Source organism: Netta rufina (assembly GCF_964035555.1).
Source record: "Netta rufina genome assembly, chromosome: 2".
NCBI classification, from domain to species: domain Eukaryota; kingdom Metazoa; phylum Chordata; class Aves; order Anseriformes; family Anatidae; genus Netta; species Netta rufina.
In genome coordinates this window covers 67196292-67219450 of record NC_140124.1, presented here as the reverse complement: position 1 = coordinate 67219450, position 23159 = coordinate 67196292, and the positions used below count along the sequence as shown (strand labels likewise).

The following is a 23159-nucleotide window of genomic DNA, read 5'->3' as shown; positions in this document are numbered from 1 at the left end:
TGGAAGTAGAGGAAACAGTGTTAAGCTGCCAGGCTTGCTGGTTTGAAAGGAATGCTACATCACAGTTCATACCAATCAACATGAATGAAAGAAATGTTGCATACACAATTCTGATGAATATCTATCTGATTTCACAGAGAAAAATATTACAGTTAAGAAAATTGATTTTTTTTTCCTCTAAAAGCGACTCATTACACACGTTTCTGTTTGCCCACATGTCATTAAGAACTTCCAGGAACATCAGAGAGAATGCAAGGCAGACAAACCTGGGAATTCAAGAGGTGAGCACTAGGGATAATCTCCTGAGTTTTGCAGAGCATAATTTGCATGATGAATTCCTTGCAGTAACATTTTACCTGCTGGTATTAATCAAGGTATGTCCAGATACATTATGCCAGGATGAATCAGATATGTGACAACTAGTGGACTAGAATCTGCCCTAATGTATATAACTTCTGCAAAGGCGTTGTTGGCTGAAATGCAGTCCCCTAGCACAAGCTGGCTCATCCAGTATCTCAAACTCTCTCCTTTAATATCTGAGTCAGACTCCGTGATGTCCTGCGGTTGTCCTACAATGATTAAAAGCAACTCTAGTCACATTTATCTCCTTTTATGGAAAAAACAAACAAACAAACAAACAAAAACGATTTAGAAAAGGACATGTACTATAAGAATGCCCTTGATTAAACCATCCTCTCCTTCACTTTTTCCATGCAATTCAAGCACTCTGCTAATGCTGCATTTTGCTGCCTGCCTGCACCACAAATGTCCATGTACAGCCAGTAAAACAATCAAATAGATTAAACCACATTTTTTGCATCTTACTTTTTGAAGTCTGTGCCAGTCTGAGCTTGGATTTTCTTTCTCCTTTGAACATTGCAAAGCAAGCATTTTTAGGAAGAATACTCTGGCAGTGTTGTTGGCAAATCCTGTTGCCATTTCTTCGTCCCGATTTTTTTGGCTGAACGAAACTTTGCAAAAGAGCTGTCTGTGCTGGCTTTTGTTACATTATGTAACAGAAACCTTGTTCTGATTCATTACCTTTGGAATGTGTAAGATAAAATGATCACTAACTGTGATCACTGTGGCAGTTAGTGAGGCTCTCAAGGAGCCCATGCCTCCCAGGAGAGGGTACATGGTTAGTTGTGCTTTGTTAACATATGAATTATTGTCTGGAGCTCATTCTTCCCCAGAACACACAACTGGCTTTGTTAACACCATCCTGGTTTTCCTCACTTCTTCCCCATCTTCCAAGCAGTGTGTAAGTCTGGTCTCTGCAGCTGCCAGGCAGAGAGCAGGGGCAGAGGGTGATGCTGCCCAGGCGACTCTCCCTGCAGTCATGGTTAATAAAGCTGGTGCCTGACCTCTCTTACATCACACTTGTGTTGTTACATGCTTGGGGTCCTGATATACTCTGTCAGAATTTTACATTTGCTTTTAAACAGGCAGCAGGACTAGATGGGTTATTTGGATCCAGTCAGAGCCTTTTCTGCAACTTCTTTGCTTCTTCTGAACTTCTTTCATACAATATCTTTCCTGCATTCCCCCATTTTAGCAAGATCATCACTCTTGAAACTCATAGTCAAAAGATAATGATGATAAAATTTTCAGGATTACCTTTTGTCACCAGAAGATTATGAGTATCAAAATGGGGAGGCACCTGAATGATAAAGTGGCATGATCAGAAACTACAGAATAAAATCTTGCCTCAGTGAAATATCTTTACACAGAATTTGTTAACAGAAAGCAAGCATGTAATAGTGAAGGGATTAACGACACGGACTCTCGATGGCTCTTGAACAGGAGACCTTTATTGCAACTTTTCTCCACTAAATACACTTTCCCCACAGCCCTATATGCTGTTCATGTGCCCGTATCTGTTACACAATTGGTCAGAGAGCCTTAGGCACGGCGCCTCAAGACAGTCAGCAATTGGCCACTGCACAAAGCTCAGCTTTAACACTGCAGCCAAGTTATTTATCTCAACCTTGCTCAAGTTCTTGTTTCCACCACTTACTTCCTTATCATTTCTAGTTCAGGGACATGTCAAACAACACAAGGCTACTTGCGAATTCCTTCCCCTCATAATAGGATACCAGAATTCAGTGAAAACTTTTCTGTCCAAAAATCCTAGACAAAATATATGAAGCATGCAGAAAAGCCAGTTATGTACTGAAAGCAAATTTGGCTTTTAGAAATACTTTTTGCAAAACTGTAGTGCCTACATATACACAGTGGTTGTTTAGGAAAAAAAATAAAAAAATAAAAAAAGAGGAAAACTGGTGACACCTAATAATCTGTCTACACCAACATTAAATATATCAGTGACCTTAGTAGTGCTTAAATACGGCTAACTTGTTTATGCTGCATTATTTCAAGCATTTTGGGGGAAACACATTTTAAACTGGTTCCTTTAGACACTAGCATAAATCTGTTGAAAAAGGAAGTATGGTCTGTTGTTTAAAGCACAGGACTCAGAAGACGTAGGTTATGCACCCTGCACTGCTAACTACCGACAATGTGGCTTCTTCACACTAAATGGGGAAATAGTACTTAACTGGTCAGAGGTAACACGGAGACAAGTCATTAAAACTTATAGTGATTGTAATAATCAGAACAAGAGCATTAGGGGACTACTGACAAGAAATCCATGGGAAAGAAGCAAATTACCTGTATGTTTGGAATTCCGGTAACTTAGAAACAAAGTGAAATTTCTGTGTTGTGTTGGTAGATGGTTTAGGAATGCAAAATATCAGTGGTTGAATGTGTTAAGCAACATCATGTAAAGGTCACAGGGGCTCCAAAGTAAAACTATGATCTCATGGCTGCAATTTTTGCCCTTCCCTGTTCACACCCTTCCCGTGTTTCTGACTGTTTATACTGGGAAGTGTTAATGGCCTCTGTCTCCCATGTATAGGCAGCTGTGCATCATGTAATGGTGCGTAGGCTAACTATACCTAATAAGGTGTTGATGCTGGAAACAGAGGGAGGCAACAGACCGTCTGACTCTATCTTGAGGCTGATCAGGATCTGAGCTTGTGAGGGTAGAGGTGCTCTCTGGGAGTGGAAAATGCCACCAGGGCAAGTCTGACACAGGCTCAGAGATTGAATGCTTACAAGTGCATGTGGGGCAATAAAACCTGGGGGAAAAAAGCAGTGAGGAAGTCACATACCAAGATACGACTAAGGTGGGACAGCTTACTTTCTGTATTCATTGTATGATAATTTTATTTTTTTTTAATGTAAAATCAAGTCAACTACTATGTGTTTTGGATTCAGGTGTGTTTTGGATTCAGCTATGAGAAACTGATTGAGGCGTTTACTCTGTGTGGGGCACCAACACAAATATATAAAAATACACCAGATATAACATATGTTAACATATATATTGATTTTATTTATTTATTTATTTAATGCAGTAAAGGTTTGCAGCAGAAGCAAGGTGGCAAGGTTGTAAATACCTGGCTCACCACTTGGGCCCATGCAAGCAGAAGCAGGAAGATAACTCCATCTCCTCCTTCCCTGTGCCAGTGACCTGCAGCTCTGGATTGTGTACAGCAGCTGCTAATGCTGGAGGAGCTACCCATTGCAGTGGCAACAGCAGCAGCTAGGGCAGACTTGCCAGGCTCTACCCTCTTCCTCTGACATTCATCAGATAACAAAGGAGGTTGCCTTCCTTTTCCTAGCTCATCTCCAAATAGGAAACAATCACTGACTTTATAGCAGAACTCGTGATCAGTTTGTAGCAACATGTGAGATGCAGAGCAAAACCATTAACCCCATTTTAAAAATACTTTTACCACTCCCTTTTATGGTATCATCACTCATGGCTTAAGCAGTACAAAAATAGCAGGCTCACAACTTTAGCTGTCTGAAACAAGAAATGAGGAACAAGAAAAAAGATCAAACATTCCTTTTCAGCCGTCATTCGAGCAAGCCTCACGGTCTGCCTGCCTTGTGTATTTGAGTCACACAGGTCTGATTCAGCAGAAAGTGAGCACAACGTGCATGACATATCCCTAGCCATAGAGACACATGAAAATGCCCTTTAGCACCAGGAGAGAGATTTCACGGAACTGCTGATGGTTTGAGGTGGGAAGGGGCCTCTGGAGGTCACCATGTCCAAGCTCCCTGTTCAAACAGGGACACCTGCAGCTGCTTGCCCAGGACCATGTCCAGGCAGCTTTTGAAGGTCTTCAGGGAGGCTCCACAATCTCTCTGGGCAGCCTGTGACAAAGCTCTGTCACCTGCACAGTGAAAAAGTGTTTCCTGATGTTCAGAGGAGCCTTCTTTGTTCGTTTGTGCCCACTGCCTCTTGTCCTGGCACTGGGCACCACTGACAAGAGCCTGGCTCCATCCTCTTTGCACCCTCCTTTCAACTATTTATTGGTGAGATCCCCCGGAGGTATTTATATCCCCCTGAGCCTCCTTTCACCCAGGCAGAGCAGCTCCCTGACTCAGTCTCCCTGACTGCAGAGGTGCTCCCGTCCCTTTCCCACCTCCACCACCCTTTCGACAAATGCTTCCAGCGCCCTTTGATGATTTTTTTTTTTTTTAGTGAGTGATGCCACGACCCTTTTGGAGCGCCTCCAGCACTCCCTACAGAGAACTAATGTATGAATTTATTTAAAAAGACAGTTTTCAGCGCGAGTTGCACACAGGACCCTATCCCTCCCCTCATCCCGGCAGCGGTTCGTGCCGCGGGGGCGGGGAACATACGCGGGGGGAGGGGGGCAGGGAGAGGGCTGCGTGCGTGCGTGCGTGCGTGCGTGCCCACGCTGCGTCGGGAGCGCGCGCGGCGATCCCGGAAGTGCGGGTTGGCGCAGCAGCTTTGGAGCCGCCTTGGGCCGCGCTCCGCTCCCCTCCGCTCCTCTCGGCTCCCCCCCGCCCCCCCGAGCCGCCCGGCCATGACGAACTTCATCTCGGTGCAGCTGAAGAAGGCCTCGGAGGTGGACTTGGCCAAGCCGCTGTGCAAGTTCATCCAGCAGAGCTACCCGGGCGGCGACGCCCAGGCCGAGCACTGCCGCGCCGCCGAGGAGCTCAGTAAGCTCCGCAAGAGCGCGCTGGGCCGCCCGCTCGACAAGCACGATGCCTGCCTCGACACCCTCCTCAGGTACGGCACGGCACGGCACGGCACGGCCCGCCTCGGGGGGCCGCCCGCCGGCCTCGGGGCAGGGCCGAGAGAGAGGGAGGGCTGGGGGGGTGGGGAGGGAGGAGGAAGCAGAGGAGGAGGTGGAAGAAGAGGCCGCCACACCGACTTCCCCTTTCGAGTGCCTCCAGCGCAGCGGTGACCCTTGGTTCTCTGTAGAAGTCAAGGGGCCGGCCGCTTTTCTTTCAGCCGCCCCTGCCATCGCGCCTTCCTTCAGCATGCACCGGCAGTGTGATGTTTTTGCATGGTCACGTCGGTATTTTCCGCTAAATGTAGTGTGGTGAAGGGAGGCTGGGTGGTGCCTCCCTCTTGCAGGGACTGCCAGAGGTTAGGTGAGCAGAAGGTGAGGCTGAGCCTTGTTGAAGTGTGTCAAGGCTGCTGCTGTGGGACTAACTGCCCCGTCATCTATAAAAACATCCTATCCATCCCATCTTTGGAACATTAGCGGTTTGTATCCTCGATTTACTGTGTTAATCCCATTCTTTGTGCAGGAAACATTTCAAGCCCATCATAGCTCAAATCACTGAAATCACTGTGATTAATCTAGTGAATGAATCCCCAGTACAGACTTCACTTTGCAAAGTTGGATTTAAAGATTTGTAGTACCAAAATAAGAGTTTTTACACGGTGGCATTAAGTTGTGTTTGTTTGTTGTTTGTTTTTTTTTTTTTTTTTCTTCCAGAAAAATAAAAGTAGGTGGGTTTCTTAGGGTGGAGCGAAATGCCAACCATAAACTTGACACGCTTCTGTAACATTATCATGAACAAGTACAAACACATTTGATGTTTGCCACTAGAATTTGATTAATAGTTATTTTAAAGTTAGGAGGAATAGAAAAGAAATCAGTTGATACTGAAGAAAAGACTTGTATTACACATTACTCCTTTTTGGTTTTTTTGAGGGCTTATCAAGCCCTCGCTGGGTGTTTGGACTATAAAAGCTATGACTGTGCTGATCATGTTTTACAGTATCTCTGTAGTTTCCTGTTCTATTCCTGGTTATTACTGTGCATGCTTTGGAAGGTATTACTGTGTATGCCTTTTCAGGGTCAGGGAAATAACAAGAATCTGTGAGCTGAAAGATTGATTTAGCCAGCCAAGTTGGAAGGCTTAATTTTAAATTCTCTTGAATGCTGGAATTGAGCTCCCTTTCCTGTTGATGACAGTCAGGTTTGTGATTAGTTACTAGCAGAAATCCTTGTTTGGCCCACCTAATTCGTATGATCTCACAATAACAACTTCATACAGCTGAAAGGAAAAAGCCCTGCAGTATCTCTTCAGTTCTGGTCATCATAGTCCATTTCTGAAAACCAAAAGATGTATGTGGCTTTCTAACATCAGTGAGTTCAGTGTGAGGTCAGATCAACATTAGAGCAGGAGCAAAAGAGGGTCGACGGTGTGTGATTGAAAGTCACAGGGCTGCGCGGGATGTCCCTCTTCTGGTGTCAGTAGGTCATTAAATTAATTCAGGTTATAGTATGCAACTTCACCATAGGTTTTCTCTCTAAATAACGAAGGGAAACTGATTGCAATGGTGTAAGTAATCACTTTTCAAGTCAGTTCCATATGCAGAGACCTGTTCTCTCTGCAGGTGGCTTTAACTTGCCCAGGTGCTGTTGTCAGTAGTCAGAGGTTGAATGGGGCCTCTCACGGGTGCCACAGGTGGGAAAGGCCATGACTACTGCTTCACACAGAAGGCATAAAACACCTGCATTTAAAATGATGTAGTTTGAGATTGTTCCCTCTACAGTGGAAGTGAGATACAGTGGTCTGAACTTAGTCATTAATTCTTATTTTACAGTTAAAAATCTTTTTTTTTTCTTCAGTATTATTCATGGGAACAATAGAATAGGTATAAAATGTACTGAAATGAGGGAGGAAACTATCAGATTTTAATTTCTCTCTAATGAAAGTTGTGGTTTGTCCCTGTCTGACTGTCTATATTAATTACAGTTGTTGGAAAATAAATTCTTATTCTGTAAAAATACTCTAAGTTTTTTGCTCATGTTCTGTAAGGTGCGGGCACCTGCTGACAAGTTTGAATAGAAGTATCCAGCTGAGCTTGTGAGTGCAGTAGCACAAGCTTCAGACTGCCTTGTGGTTCCTCTGAAAATTAATTTCCCTTTCCAACTTTCAGTATTTTCCTGTTGCTATTTGGGTTGTACTAAGTCTTGTGTTTCACTAATGACTTTAGCAAGATTTGTGTTTAAGTTGGATTTTTACACTTGCTGTATTTAAATCTGGTTTGTTAGTGAAGTAAGGTTGGAAGAGTTCATTTAAAATGTGGATGCCCTCTGCGTACGTTTACTACTTTGACTTTTTATAGACCATAATACCTAGTTGAGCACAGTAGACTATTTAACTGTTAAGAAATGAGGGCTTAATCTTCTGCTAATTAGTCTAGGGATGCCCACTGTTTTTGCAGTCTTTTAGAAGTCTTGCTTTGATAAGTAATTACTGCAGAACTTTTAGGGAAGAAATTTACTCAGTTGCACTTCCATTATCTAGGCAAACATTGAGCAGTAAAACTTTGAATGTGTGAGACAGGCTGTTGTTTGGCTGATCAGACCAAATGCTTCTTGGAGAAGTACTTGAGATACCCTGACAGAAGGGGGAAAATGTAATTTGGGAAAAAAAAACAAAAACAACCTGCTTGCTTCCAAGCTTTCTTTGTTTTGTGAGAATTTAGCTGCTCTGAAGGTGACTAAGTAAGCTTGGTACGCATTTCTCCTTAAATTCTGTCATACTAAATTTGATTCAGTGCTCTTTTTTTTTCTTCCCCTTAGCCTAATTATAGCTTCAAGGGATTTCTTGCTTCCTCCCCTAATAATGAAAATAACCAGGACACCCATTTCCCTTTTCTGGAGTGGTGCTGCGCTGGTATGAGTTTAATTGGCCTAATAAGAAGTGTGTGGCTTTATTCTGAGTGGTCAAATTCTCGGGGCTGAAATTCGCAGCTCTGGTTTCCAGCTACAAGTTCAGGATTTCAGTTCTTATCTAGGAGAGTGAAGACAGATCTTGGTCTCTTTTATCTTTTGAATGATTTTTTTTTTCATTGTGATTCTTTGAAGGAGGAAGAGGATTTCAGGCTCTTAATGCATAGAACATATAAATTCTAGTTTAGACCTTGACTTCCAACTCATTTGGCTGCTGTAACTCATTTTTGTCAGCATTTGGGAGCATGTAATGCCTGTTTTAGTGAAAGAGTCCTGTATTTAAAGAACCAGGTCTGTGTTGCTGTCATCTGTTCTCTCTTGTTGCTGTAGTTGGAACTCAGGCAGTTGATATGTTTGTGTGACTTTCTTTAGTTCACCACATTAGCAGAGTCAAACACACAGTGCTTGTTGTATTGTGCAGCAACTTCTGTTCTTTGTGTCTTGATACTTTGAAATTACTGTAAATTTTAAGTAACACCTTTGTTACTGACTCATGCAGCAGATGTGGCCTTTAATATTTTTGTCTTTGCTAGCTTTGTTTTTACAGTTAATGTCTGAGTTTACCATTATATTAATGTATACTTACTGCTAAAGGACAGTAAAGGACTTCAATTGATTTTTTTTTTTGGTCTAAAGAGTTTTAAAGAAATCTTAGTCTTGAATAGAATTTCAGGTTCTTTAGTATAAAGAAACAACATTGTATACTTCAAATAATAAAGAAAATTGTTATCTAGGAATTTCTGTGTTCTTTTTAAATAAAAATCTCCGTGTTGTTCGCATTCATAGGTAGTAAATGGGACAGTGTGCATTGGTAGGAACATAGACCTGTTTATTTTCTTCAGGGTCCTGCCGCCATACAAAGCATAGTCTGTTGGCAAGACACTGACTTCCCAAGGCCATTTAGCAAGCTTTGCATCTTGATGTTGCCCTGATGGCAGTTGGTGACTGGGTAATTGTGGAATGTGGAAGGACAGCTTGGCTTTGTTGGTGTTGTCAGGTTGGCAAATTAAGTTGGGTAACAGGAGGAGATCAAATAGGAAGTCCCATTTTCTGTGTAATACTAAATGGAAAAGACTGACTAGACAGCAGACAATGAAGGTGTTCAAATACATCAGTTGAAGTGGTATTCTGTGCTCTTATTTATTGAAGTGATTGTTTGTACTGTTTGTGTTAGTTTGTATCAGTAAAGTTTATTAGGAACTACGTGTGTGTGGAGTGTGTGACAAATCAGACCAAACTTAAACTGGAGAGCGTGACAATGCAAAATTGAACTTGACCTACAAAAGGGAGGCTGTTTTGTATGACTTTTGTATATCAGGCCTGGGGTGTAAGGACACTTAAAGAAAATTGTACTTGGTAGTATTTAAAATGAAGCAGTAGTTAAATGTGCTTTCAAAGTATGACCATCTAATGAAAGATGAAGAAAACAGACAGCAATAAAAATATTTTTATGAAAATAAGCAGATGTTTTTGAAAACAGTACCTTTCATATGCTAACTTCATAAGTAATTACAGAATCACAGAATTGTCTAGGTTGGAAGAGACATCAAGATCGAGTCCAATCTCTGACCTCACACTAACAAGTCCTCCACTAAGCCATATCGCTAAGTTCAACATCTAAACGTCTTTTATAGACCTCAAAGGATGGTGACTCAACCACTTCCCTGGGCAGCCCGTTCCAATGCCTCACAACCCTCTCGGTAAAGAAGTTCTTCCTAACATCTAACCTAAAACACCCCTGGCACCACTTTAGGCCATTCCCCCACATCCTGTCGCCAGGCATGTAGAGAACAGACCAACCCCCACCTCTCTACAGCCTCCTTTAAGGTACCTATAGAGAGCAATTAGGTCACCCCTGAGCCTCTTTTTCTCCAGGCTGAACAATCCCAGCTCCCTCAGCCGCTCCTCGTAGGACTTGTTCTCCAGACCCCTCACCAGCTTTGTCGCCATTCTCTGGACTCTCTTGAGCACCTCCATGTCCTTCTTGTAGCGAGGGGCCCAAAACTGAACACAGTACTCGAGGTGCGGCCTCACCAGAGCCGAGTACAGGGGGACGATTACCTCCCTAGCCCTGCTGGTCACACTGCTTCTTATGCAAGCCAGGATGCCGTTGGCCTTCTTGGCCACCTGAGCACACTGCTGGCTCATATTCAGCCGACTATCCACCAATACTCCTCTGCCAGGCAGCTTTCCAACCACTCATCTCCCAGCCTGTAGCTCTGCTTGGGGTTATTGCGCCCCAGGTGCAGGACCCAGCACTTGGCCTTGTTGAACTTCATGCAGTTGGCCTCAGCCCATTGGTGCAGCCTATCCAGATCCTCCTGCAGAGCCTTCCTACCCTCGAGCAGATCGACACACGCACCTAACTTGGTGTCATCTGCAAACTTACTGAGGGTGCACTCGATTCCCTCATTCAGATCATCGATGAAGATATTAAAGAGGACCGGCCCCAGCACCGAGCCCTGGGGAACGCCACTAGTGACCGACCTCCAGCTGGATTTGACTCCATTTACCACGACTCTTTGGGCCCAGCTATCCAGCCAGTTTCTAACCCAACAAAGCGTGCGCCAGTCCAAGCCAAGAGCAGCCAGTTTCTTGAGGAGAATGCTGTGGGAGACGGTGTCAAAAGCCTTGCTGAAGTCAAGGTAGACCACATCCACAGCCTTTCCCTCATCCACCCAGCGCGTCACTTTGTCATAGAAGGAGATCAGGTTAGACAAGCAGGACCTGCCTTTCATAAACCCATGCTGACTGGGCCTGATCGCCTGCTTGCCCTGCAAGTGCCGTGTGATGACTCTCAAGAGGATCTGCTCCATGAGCTTCCCTGGCACTGAGGTCAAACTGACAGGCCTGTAGTTTCCCGGGTCTGCCCTCCGGCCCTTCTTGTAGATGGGTGTCACGTTTGCTAGCCGCCAGTCAACTGGGACCTCCCCCGATAGCCAGGACTGCTGATAAATGATGGACAGTGGCTTGGCCAGCTCCTCTGCCAGTTCTCTCAGTACCCTTGGGTGGATCCCATCCGGCCCCATCGACTTGTGCACATACAAGTGCCGTAGCAGGTCACCAACCAGTTCTTCGTGGATAGTGAGGGCCACATCCTGCTCCCCATCCCCTTCCACCAGCTCAGGGTACTGAGTATCCAGAGAACAACTGGTATTGCTGCTAAAGACTGAGGCAAAGAAGGCATTGAGCACCTCCGCCTTTTCCTCATCTCTTGTAACTAAATTCCCCCCCGCATCCAGTAAAGGCTGGAGATTCTCTTTAGTCCTCCTTTTTGTGTTAATGTAAATGTAAACATTTTTTGTTTTCTTTAACAGCAGTAGCCAGATTGAGCTCCAGATGAGCTTTGGCCTTTCTAATTTTGTCCCTGCACAGCCTTGCAACGTCCTTATAGCCCTCCTGAGTGGCCCGCCCTCTTTTCCAAAGGCCATAAACCCTCTTTTTTCTCCTAAGCTCAAGCTGCAATTCTCTGCTCAGCCAGGCCAGTGTTCTTCCACACCGGCTCATCTTTGGGCATGTGGGGACAGACCGCTCCTGAGCCTTTAAGATTTCCTTCTTGAGGAGCGCCCATCCTTCTTGGACTCCTCTGCCCTTCAGAACTGCCTCCTAAGGGACTCTACCAACCAGTGTCCTGAGCAGCTCAAAGTCGGCCCTCTGGAAGTCCTAGACAGAGGTTTTACTGATCCCCTTCCTGGCTTCTCCAAGAATGGAGAACTCCACCATTTCATGGTCACTCTGCCCAAGACAGCTCCCAACCACCACATCTCCCACCAGTCCTTCTCTGTTTGTGAACAGAAGGTCTAGCGGAGCACCTCCCCTGGTAGGCTCACTAACCAGCTGAGTCAGGAAGCTATCTTCCACGCTCTCTAGAAACCTCCTAGACTGCTTTCTCTGGGCTGTGTTGTGCTTCCAGGATATGTCAGGGAAGTTGAAGTCCCCCACAAGTACAAGTGCTGACAATTTCGCAACTTTTGTCAGCTGCCTGTAGAACTCCTCATCTGTCTCCTCATCCTGGTTCGGCGGTCTATAACAGACCCCCACCAGGATGCTTGCCATGTTGGCCTTCCTGCTGATCCTAACCCACAGGGACTCAACCTTATCATTCCCAGCCTCAAGTTCCATGACATCAAAACTCTCTCTGATATAGAGAGCCACACCGTGACACCTTCCGTGCTGCCTGTCCCTTCTGGAGAGCCTATAGCCAGTCATTACAGCACTCCAGTCATGAGACTGGTCCCACCACGTCTCCGTGATGGCAACCAAGTCGTAGCCTGCCTGCCGCACGATGGCTTCCAGCTCCTCCTGTTTGTTGCCCATGCTGTGTGCATTAGTGTAGACGCACTTCAGCTGGGCCATTGCCTTCTTCCCCGGCCCTGACACTGTTATCCCTGGCACAGCTCTAATGAGCCTTATTTCATCCCTGTCCCCCTTCTTACCTAGTTTAGAGCCCTCTCAATAAGCCCTGCCAGCTCCTGGGCTAGTATCCATTTTCCCCTTAGAGATAGGTGGGACCCATCTGCAGTTATCAATCCGGGTGCCAAGTAAAGCGCCCCGTGGTCAAAAAAAGCAAAATTTCTGGGTTGGCACGAACATCTGAGCCACGTGTATATCAGGTGGGCTTTCTGTGTCCTCTCTGCACCCCTCCCTGACACTGTAGGGATGGAGGAAAACACCACCTGCACTCCCACTCCCTCCACTAACTGTCCCAGCCCCCTAAAGTCCCGTTTGATAGCCTTCAGGCTTCTCTCTTCAGTGTCATCACTGCCCGCCTGGACTATTAAAAGAGGATAATAGTCAGGGGGGCGAACCAGGTTGGGAAGCTTTCTGACAATGTCCCTGACCCTGGCCCCAGGGAGGCAGCAGACTTCCCTATGGGTAGGGTCAAGCTGACAAATAGGGCCCTCAGTTACCTTGAGAAGGGAGTCACCCACAACAATCACCCTTCTTTCTGTCTTCATGGAGGCAGTTCTGAGGTGTGGAGTCGACTTCCTTGCCCTAGGCATCCTCCTGGGTACACTTGCTATCTCTTCCTCAGCTACTGGTCTCTCAAGCTCCAGGGCCTCCAACCTGTTCTGTAAGGGCACCTGGGAATGTGGGGCCGGTAGGGGGGGACAGCGCCTGTGATGTCTTAGTTCTTACCTTTATCCTGATCACATAGCATAAATTTTAGTTCTTTTGGGAAAGCACCTTTGATTTATAGAGTAGTAGGTGTCTCAGTGAGGCACATTTGAATTCTTACTTCATAATGGCTGCCCTTGTAGTAGCAATCTCATTGCTGCAGTGTGATAAGGTAGAATACAGTTTTATAGATTCGTGTAGACAATAGAAAAATTGCCACAAGCTTTAAAATCCATGCTAAGTGTCTTTAAAAAGCCTTAAGTTGCAGTGCTTCTTCTGAAGCCATAAACCTGTACATCAGCAGATGTAATTTACTGAAGAAAGTGCTAACACGATTGTATATTAAAAATGCTTCCTGAATTTTTAAACAAACATTCCTTGCATGTGGGACATAGATCTTGTACATCTGCTTCATGTTTATCAACAGTGGCGAATAAAGTAATCTGAGGAAACAGGAACAAGGTTAACTGTTTCACAGGTTGTGAAACTTGCTGCTACTAGGTGTTTTGGATATTGGGAATACAGAATGTTTTTTAAGGAAACAGAACTTGACCAATGGGCATATAGCCGACATTATGTATGGCAGTAATTGCAGGAGGCATATACGAAACAGGCTTCATATGTTAAATGTTTTCATTTGGCAGTTTAGTGGGTGTCTGTTCTGCATGTAGCCTATCATGTTTAATAAGTGGTGCAGGTCTAGTGCATAACGTGGGAGAACTTTGAACTGCCAATTATTGCTTGGATAGATTGTGTGGGGGACTGTGATGTACTTGCCATCTTGCTGACACTCATTCCTAAACATCTTCCACCCAGGAGACAAAATACCGGCACAGGGAAACTTCTTGTTTTAATTCAGTGACTGCTATAATATGCTGTAATGAAAACTAAAATTGGAACTGGAAAAAATTTATCAAGGATTAAGCTCTTCAATTGATATGTTGCGAGGCAAATGTCATCTATTTCAAACACATTAAAATTTAAACAGGTGTCAATTTGTAGGAGACTAAGTTATAATATTCAGATCAAGGGACCATAGAGTAGCCTGTTAATTGTTAAATGTACTTTAGACATTAAGTCATGCTCCAAAGATGATGTGCTCCTTTATGTTTAGGTATGCAGGGACTCCTTTCCATAACACTTTTCTCATCTATTGTTCATCAGAAGGTGACAGGTGACAGCTTATTCTGTTATGCTCTTATTCTACTTCGGATTGTGACAGGGTTCCAACATTATCATTCCATCTGAACTTTTTCATCAAGTGAAAAGATCCCCCTAGACAGGATTTCTGTCTGTCCTCCAGATCCTTTATAGCTATGAGTGAACCCCATAATTTATTGGGTGATGGTGGGGAGGTTGTTGTACTCTCTTCTTTACTTGTCAGTGTAAGAAACAAAACCCTTCATTTGATTTAGCTCATGGATCTCTTCCTTTTTTTTTGTAGATATTATGATCAGCTGTGTTCAATTGAACCAAAGTTTCCGTTCTCTGAAAATCAGGTAAGAAGATGTGTCAAACCATTAAACTGAATTGTGATCATGGCGACTAGGATATGACTGCCAAGCCTGTACCTAATCCACTAAACAATACTTCTCTCAGGCAAGACATTTAAACTATGAGCCTTATTTTCCCAACGTCTGTTTATTTTCAGTCTGTACTCACGAATAGTCAATACTGAAATTTCACCTGTAGTGGCCAGGATTACCTTCATATTAAAGATTCAGAAAAGTTCTGCTGTTGGCTGGTGGTTATCGTGCTCTAAATTAGAAAGAGTGTGCTTTGCCAAAATATTCCTCTTCTACTCCTTTCCTTTTCCCAAGAAGTCTATTTCAGACTACGTTATAAATGCTTTTTAAATAACATAATTTATATGGGAAAAGCTTTAGTTAGTAATGATTGGAATATGATGCTTGTTTTTTTGAGGTAGAACAGATGTTTCATTCATAGCTATAACAGAGTAAACCCACTAGTTTACTATTTTTCTGCCTCTGCATCAATAAATTACGTAGTTTCTCTATAGATGTGTTAATTTTTTTTCTTCCCCTAACACATTTCTTTAGAATTTTATGGTTTTGAGGATGAATTCAGCTTAAGAAAATGTCTTTCCTCAAGTGGAGACTGAAATAGATCTCTGGGCTCCTATATTTTGGGAGGGAAAGATGTAGATTTTCTTTGGAGGCATTTACACGTAGGACAGAAATTCAGTTTCTTTAGCAGATGATATTTGTATGGTAAGGTTATAATTTAAACATTTCTTTCAGACTTAGGGGATTGCAAGGGAGTGGTTTTGATGCAATTCAAACTGATTTTAGTTTTCATTGTAGCTGCCTTCACTTGTTTGTGAAGTAAAGCCAACCTACACTTTGGTTTTAATGTGTAAAAGTTTTGATGTGGTGCTCTGCTAACTCTGATATGTGGAGAACCGGGAAACTTTAGGAACAAGATTTGCAGATCAATAAACTGTTCTATCAAATTGAAGTAGTCAGTGGAAGCAGGAATGAACAGTTGGGACCAGAAATTCCTGAACTGGCATTTCTGCTGGAGAAAAATGTTACTGAACAGTACAGTGTGCTCTCAGGTTATTCTCCGAGGACGTTTTAAAATGAGGGATTTTGTTATCTTTCCTGGGTTCATACCTGTGGCCTACAACCAGTTTGATTAGCTGAATCAAATTGTGGAACTTCAAAGCAGGTTCTGTGAAGTATTTGCATTGTCTATGGAATGTATGCTAGAAGTGTAATATAAAACGCTTTTTACCTGCTTTCTCTTCCCTGAGTGCATTTCCTGGCAGTGGTGCTATTGAATTCACTCTTAATATCATGTTATAAATATTGTATCAAAAAGCAGTGCCAAATATGCTAGTAGTTTGGAACAATGGAAACTGCCTGGTTGGGTAGTTTCATTTAATTGTGAACACCATACCTGTCTGTCAGACTTCATGTGAGAGGAATATCTTAGTTTGGAAGTAATTTTTTCTGTCACTTAGAGGAGGAGTGGAGCTGAAGGTCTATTTTGAGAATTTATCTTGTTTGCTTTAAAAAAAGATTTGAAAAAACTAACAGGAAGAAAAAAAAATATAGTAATTTTTTAAAGTAACTTTTGATGTTTTTCTGACGCTTCCAGAGTGTTTGTAATGTCACTGGTGAATTAAATGTTTTATATTGTTAGAATTAAAAAAGGATAAGTATGTAAATTTGGGATATTTTCTGAAGACTTCATTGTTTATTTTAGAAATAAAGATGTTTTTCACAACTTTCAGGTCTGTGTAACATTTACTTGGAAAGATGCTTTTGATAAAGGATCACTTTTTGGAGGCTCTGTCAAACTGGGTATGTAATCACACCAAGAATGCAAGTGTTAATGATAAAATGTGAGAATATTTTTTTATAGCTGAAAGGTTAATAGTGTTTCTAGTACTATCAGTATAACTTTCCACAAGTCCTGCTACATTACTAAGAGATAAATCACTTCTGTTCCTTGGACACCCCCAGCTGACTTTAGTGAAAACGGTTCAAGATGACAAGTTTCAAAGGTAGGCTTTTGGTAAGCCATCTCTTAATTGCTTTTTATAAGTCAGATCCTTTTGAAAAGTGAAATGTCTAAGTGAAACAAGTCCCCTACGGAAGAAGAGTGTTTATCTGGCTTCATTAACATAGTTAGACATCACATGCTCTTCAAGAGACTACTAGAAGGACCTGCCTGCCAATGCACTGAAGTGATTTTTCTGTTACTTTATAAAATGTGTTCAAACAGATTTGAACACTTCAAAAAATAAATTATATTTGTTTTCTGCAAACTGTAAGGAGTTTGAGTCTGTTTCATTGTACTTGCATGGGGACAATTCTGCCCTGCAATTTCTGGGTCTTAAAATGGATTTGGAACACTTGCCAATGCAGAAACGAAGACTAAATGCTTTTGAATTAAGTGTAAAGCTGTCCAGTTGTCGTCATTCTCTGTTTCTATTTATACCTGAGTGTTCATCATGGTTAATGCTGAAGGATGACCATTGCAATTTTGAAGCTGTAGACAAAGCCTGGAAAATCTGTTGCATTAATTCTTTTTTTTTTTTTAAATAATAAAATAAAAATCCATCTTGCATATAGTTTTCTGTTAGCAACTACTGAAAATCTATACAACTTCCATGTTCTGAATACAGGTGCTAGAGATATGCTTGGGTGAACTATATGCAGAACAATATACCACATCACTATGTATAAGCAAATGCTGCACAAATTTCCTCGCTCTAATTTTAACTCTTCTAGAAAGTTCTTCTGGATAATCATAGAAACCCATGGTTTGGGTTGGAATCTGAACCATGTAATCTGAAATACGTTGGTTTAAGTTAATAGGTAGAACTATAAACAGATGAGTCTAAGGAAAAGTAATGTTGCTAAACAGCTGTTCTCACTGTAGTAAATCACAGTTGAAAAGTAGTCCAAAGTGTAAAATAATTCTAGATATAAAGTATTTTTGCACTTCAGAAACTTTGAAATCGTATCTTCTTGTGCTTTAGTCTTTTGAATGATGTGTAACCTCTACAAGATGTTTGAAAATACACTTCAAAAGAGATTTCCAAATTATTTAATGTACTGTGTAGACCTCTATACTATGGTCTTTATAGTTCCTCACTTAGAAACATTTAGTGGAAGTATTAAACAAGGCTCTGTTCAGCCTTCGGACTAAAGAGGACTTCAACTTTAAAACTTCATTATGATTTGCTTTATTTTTTGATTTGAAACTGTGATTTCCTCTGCAGGATGCTAAAGTACTGAGGATTATTTTCTTAAGTGTGGGTAACTGTCTCTCTTGATTGCAGCCCTGGCAAGTTTGGGGTATGAGAAGACCTGTGTTTTGTTCAACTGTGGAGCACTGGCAAGCCAGATTGCAGCAGAACAGAATCTAGATAATGATGAGGGACTGAAAGCTGCAGCTAAACACTATCAGGTACAGAGACTCCCTGCTTATGCTTTTGAATTCTGTTATTGATCTTAGAACATCAGTTTTATAGCTGCATGTGTTTTTTTCCCTTAATTACAAAGGTAGGTTGACTAATTACCTAGTGTTTTCTTGTGCATATTTGCTAGTTTTGAAGGATTTCATTGCATAACAGTTCCCCTCTTCCCCTACCTCCCAAGAGTGTTGTTAACTAACAACCTTCAGCTTAAGATTTAGTGACTTTGGCTAATATTCTTGACAAGTTCTATAGCGATAGTCTCTTGTATTCTTCTTGGTAAAATGCAATACATTTTCGCATTCTTACGTGATTAGCCATAGCCAATATGCTTTTACTTGTAGTCAGTCTTCATAAATGTCTCAGTGCAAGTTAACTTTAAGAACAAGAAGTTGCAAGGAATTTTTTTTGGTAGCTAAACAGTAAATGGGATACTGAACAAGTTCTATTTTTTGAAATTATTTTATGTATTATATTTGTAAAAGTAAAAATCTGTTTGAGAATGTGAAGAATAATATTTTGTTTTGTTTTGTTTAGTTTGCAAGTGGTGCTTTCCAACACATTAAAGACACTGTTCTGTCAGCATTGAATCGAGAACCCACGGTGGACATCTCTCCCGACACAGTTGGAACTCTCAGTCTTATTATGTTGGCTCAAGCCCAAGAAGTGTTTTTTTTGAAAGCAACAAGAGGTATACTTCTTATGCTTAGGTTAAATATTTAAGTCCTCATTGCAACTTCCATAAAAATTTAAAAGCATATTACATTACTAAGAGCTGGTAAATGGCCTTTCAAATGTTTTTATTTTTCCCATTACGGATTTCCACACCATGCCCACATGCAAATGCGGGTCATTAAACACAAACTACAGATGTCATTTTAGAATTTGTCTAAGGTTCATTTGACAGTGCATTTGTTCCATTTATTTTTCCTTCTTGTGTTCAAAACAATTAACTTTGGTTTACAAAGGATTTTGTTGGTTTACATATTTTTCCTTCTTGAAAATTAAAATCGTCATCTAAAAGAACCAAGAGTACTAGAAATAGTGCACAGGAGCTTTACCACTACTTCCCTCCTATACATGGGGGATGATCTCATGAGAATTTAGAAAAATGACTGTACAGGGAAACAAAGGACATTTCCTAGGAGTTTAGTGGAATTAAATTGTTCCATTGCCCTTCATTTTTAAGAATGGAACTGTCTAACCTTGTCTAACTTTGAGAATGCCCAGTTTATCTCTGAAAGTGAAATTCTGCAGGTAGAACAAAAATTGGGTCCATAACTGTTAAAGGCTGATTATGAAATAATCATTCAGCAGCAGCATATTTTCATGCAGTTATTGAAGAACATACGCTTCTAGGATCTTACCTGTGGAACACTACCATCTTCAGTACTAGACTTTTTTGCTTTTCTGCTCCTCCCTCTTGGAACAAACTGTACATCTAGAACTTAAAGGTACCCAAAAGTAAAACTAAGGACCTAAAGGTCAGATGTGATGTTCACACCCCCTATCCCTGCTCTCCACCGTATTGTTTGCAGTACAGTGGAGGAAGGCGAAGTTTATCTTACTTGTATGCTGCTTCACAGGGAAGATTTCTCAAAAGCCTCATAGCCTTACTGCCCTAATCTTAAAAGAATCTTAACCAGAAACTAATGTCCTTCAGCTAAATGATAAACCATGATTATGTTCTTTATTAGGCTGTTTAGCAGTATTTTGGTCTCTGTATATTTGAACATTGCTTTTATATAAGTCCATGACTTGGTCTCAAAACTCAAATGCAGCTTCTTGGTGCACTGACGATTAGCATTACATGCAATTTTTCTGTTTTTCGTCTAGCATGAGATGGTCTGTTTAGCAGCCTTACCCAGCTGAGCTTGTTGGTTCTGATGGAACTGAGTTTATCCACAAATTGAAAGCAAAGTTATTTGACAAAAAACAAATTGGTCTGCAAAGTCAAACTTCATTGCAGAACTACAGATTAGTTCCAGAGTTTCTGAAGAACTTAACGTTTTAAGTGTCTCAAAGTCTGAATGTTTGCTTGTCCATCTCTAGGCTTGCATAGTAGCTTTGATATTTTAAGGATACATGAATGAAAACAAAAGCCTCTAATGGTGACGGATCTGTTCCGAACTGTTTACATGGACAAATGAATGTCTAATGTTTCTGTTGTTAATGTGGCTAAAGTACTAATATTTTTTTCTCTGTTTAAGCTGAGGCTCTGTGAAAGAATATGTAACTAGCACACACACACACACACACACACACACACACACAAACACCAGATGGGGTTACAAGGACGTTCTATTTAGGTGTTTTGTTTTTATTAAATATTTAGTGTACTGGAAAGAAACACTAACAAAAAAGTTAGTTGCCAACTCCTTTCTCTCCATATGTCTGTACCCTTTTCCATGGTGAAAAGATCTGTTTGGCATATCTTAAATACATTTACTTCATAGAACATAGATACATCATAGCTCATGTCTGCAGTGTTGTAGATGTGTGTGTGGGCTGGAATGAGCAGCTCACTTGGGATTTGATTTTAGTGAGTAAGTATGCCCTGAAGGCTTCTTACCTCCCATACATCCCACTAATGCTTATCAGTCTGGCAGTATACAAAAATCACCTGAATCAGGAAATGCTTGTTTGTAAGAGCAGCTATTTAGATGGCTGACACTTGCATTGTTTGCCTGCCTTGTCTGTGCAGGCTGAATTGCTAGTGTAGGCCAGAGGCCATTATGAAAGGAGATGAAAATTGATAGTGTGTTCCCATTTTAACAGTTCTAGCTTTAGGAACAGGGTGAGAAAAAGAGGCGGGGAATGCTGCTGAGGATGTGGCTCTGCTGTGAAGTAGTGGATGCCAGTTGGAGGAACTCTAGTTACTGATGTTAAAGAATGCCTCCTATAAGTTGACTTCAATGTGGGCCTCTATGGAAAAGACCAGTCCCTTCTCTTCTGCTGCACTTCAAGTTTTTGAGTCTTGACATTGAGTTTGATTAGGGAACAGATCCTGCTGAAAATTGAATATATTTTTTCTGACTATATTTTGCCTAAATTCTTTGTGAGTGACTGCACAAATGCATGTGCTGGCACAAGGAAAGGTCTGAGAAGGAGCTGCCAAAGCTAGAGTGGAACTCTGCTTGTTACTGGCAGCTTGCCCTTGGTACGAGGTGAGGCATCACTCTTAATCCTGCATAAATGCTAGTGGCTACTGAAAGCTTTGTCTTAGGACTGACTGAACTTGCAGTTTCATGACTGAAGTGAAAAAATCTGGAAGCTGCAGCTGGATATCGAAAGAAGAATGGGATTCCACCCTTGTAAAATTATACCCTTGCAATACAGTTGCTGCTTAAAAATAAACAGGTAAATTATGTCATCTTCAAAAATTGATGATAATCATAATTGTTCTTTGTTTTTTCTTCTCCAACCCCAGATAAAATGAAAGACGGTATCATAGCTAAACTAGCTAATCAAGCTGCAGATTATTACGGTGATGCTTACAAACAATGTCAATATAAAGATACTCTGCCCAAGGTTAGTAACCCTCATAGAAATAACATGGGATCTGCTGTTGTTCATAACATGCTTGATGAAGAACACGTAAAATGTTATCCTCAAGAAAAGTTGACTCTGATTGCTACATTTATGTTGTATTTGAACCTGTAACTTAAAAAAACAGTGAAGAATCTAGGAAGAAAAATATAGTTTCTTAAGCAATTAAAAAAAAATGTGATGTGTTTACTTGTGACATTTGTTTAAAGGGATCTTGGGATATTTGATACGATTAGGGATGCCTTAACACACTAAACCTATTTTTCAAACTAACACTTCCTAATGGGGTTTAATTGGCTTCTAGTGTTCAAGTTTTCATTTGAAATTTGTTGTCTTGGTGACAGGATGAATATAGTATCGTTGATCACCTATCTGTTAATGTAAAATATGGCTGAAAGTGTGTCCCCTGTCTGCTTCCCTGCCATCTCCTCTTCTTCTACCCCAAAACAATTTTGGTATTTGTAAGTTATCTCTGTTTAGGCTTGACTGTGTGAGTGGCTTTGATTTTGGCGTATACAGGAAGATTTTTTTCCATTCTTTGAATATATACTAAATAACCGGTATTTTAAGAATGAGCAAGTGAAGAAGGCTTTACCCATGATATTCAAATCATAAGACAGTAGAAATTCTTTTGTGCAGTGTGAGTTACTTTAAACTTGGATAAAATGTACTTTATTTTTTGGTATTGACTCCTGACAGTTATATCAAGCAAAGTAGGAGATCGGTTTACATAGTGCTTTTTGGTTGAATATCTGTGGAAAGCATCCCACACTGCTGATGTTCAGTTATTTCTTGTTCATTGATAGTTTCAGAACTCTAAAATAACCATTCCAGCTTGCAGTGGTTGGTCTTGTTACAAAAGTGAAATATGCTAGATTTACTAAAACGAAGCAAAAAAAATAATGCCTTCCCTATTAGAAAACTTGGTGGAAATATTTTGACCATTGATAAATGAAAAAGGTCAAGGTCTGGTCCTTCAAGTTGATATATGTTCTTAGCCAGATAAGTCTCTTTAATACTTCGGCAATTATTTTCTCTGGAAAAAAATCAGGTCATTTTTTTCTTTTCTTGTACTGTAGAATAGAATCTTGATAGCTATACAAACTGTAAGTGCTACTGTACTAAAGTAAAAGCAGTATGCATTTTTATTTTTAAGCAATAAATCTCACAGAAATGCCTTTGCTGTAGGCCAGTTAGTGATATTTTTAACATATATTTTTGGAAAAAATAAAGCCTAATTTAACTTTAAATAGATATTTTACCTAGCTGCAACTTTGGGTTCTTTTGTGTGTGCATGTATTTCCTCTTGTACGTTCACTGGCATTTTACAGATTGGGCCAATTTCTTGCTTAGGTACTGTGGTTGTAATTGAATTCGGAGGGGTGATGAGATTAAATGAAATTACTGCTTTGTCTTCTGTGCTTGTGAATCTCTCTAAACAATAGATTTGCTGCCTG

At 41.3% G+C, this 23159-nt stretch overlaps 1 protein-coding gene across 2 annotated transcripts in view; it reads left to right on the top strand.

Moving 5' to 3' along the window:
- The first annotated feature begins 4853 nt into the window (after positions 1–4853).
- PDCD6IP (programmed cell death 6 interacting protein) overlaps positions 4854–23159 on the top strand; it is a 34710-nt gene continuing 16404 nt past the window's right edge. For both annotated transcript variants that reach the window (XM_084281584.1, XM_084281583.1), the window contains exons 1-6: positions 4854–5113; positions 14647–14701; positions 16462–16531; positions 18019–18146; positions 18691–18844; positions 21584–21684. In XM_084281584.1, the coding sequence (XP_084137710.1) occupies positions 4908–5113; positions 14647–14701; positions 16462–16531; positions 18019–18146; positions 18691–18844; positions 21584–21684 (714 nt within the window). In that variant the 5' untranslated portion in view covers positions 4854–4907. The remainder of the gene's footprint in view (positions 5114–14646; positions 14702–16461; positions 16532–18018; positions 18147–18690; positions 18845–21583; positions 21685–23159) is intronic.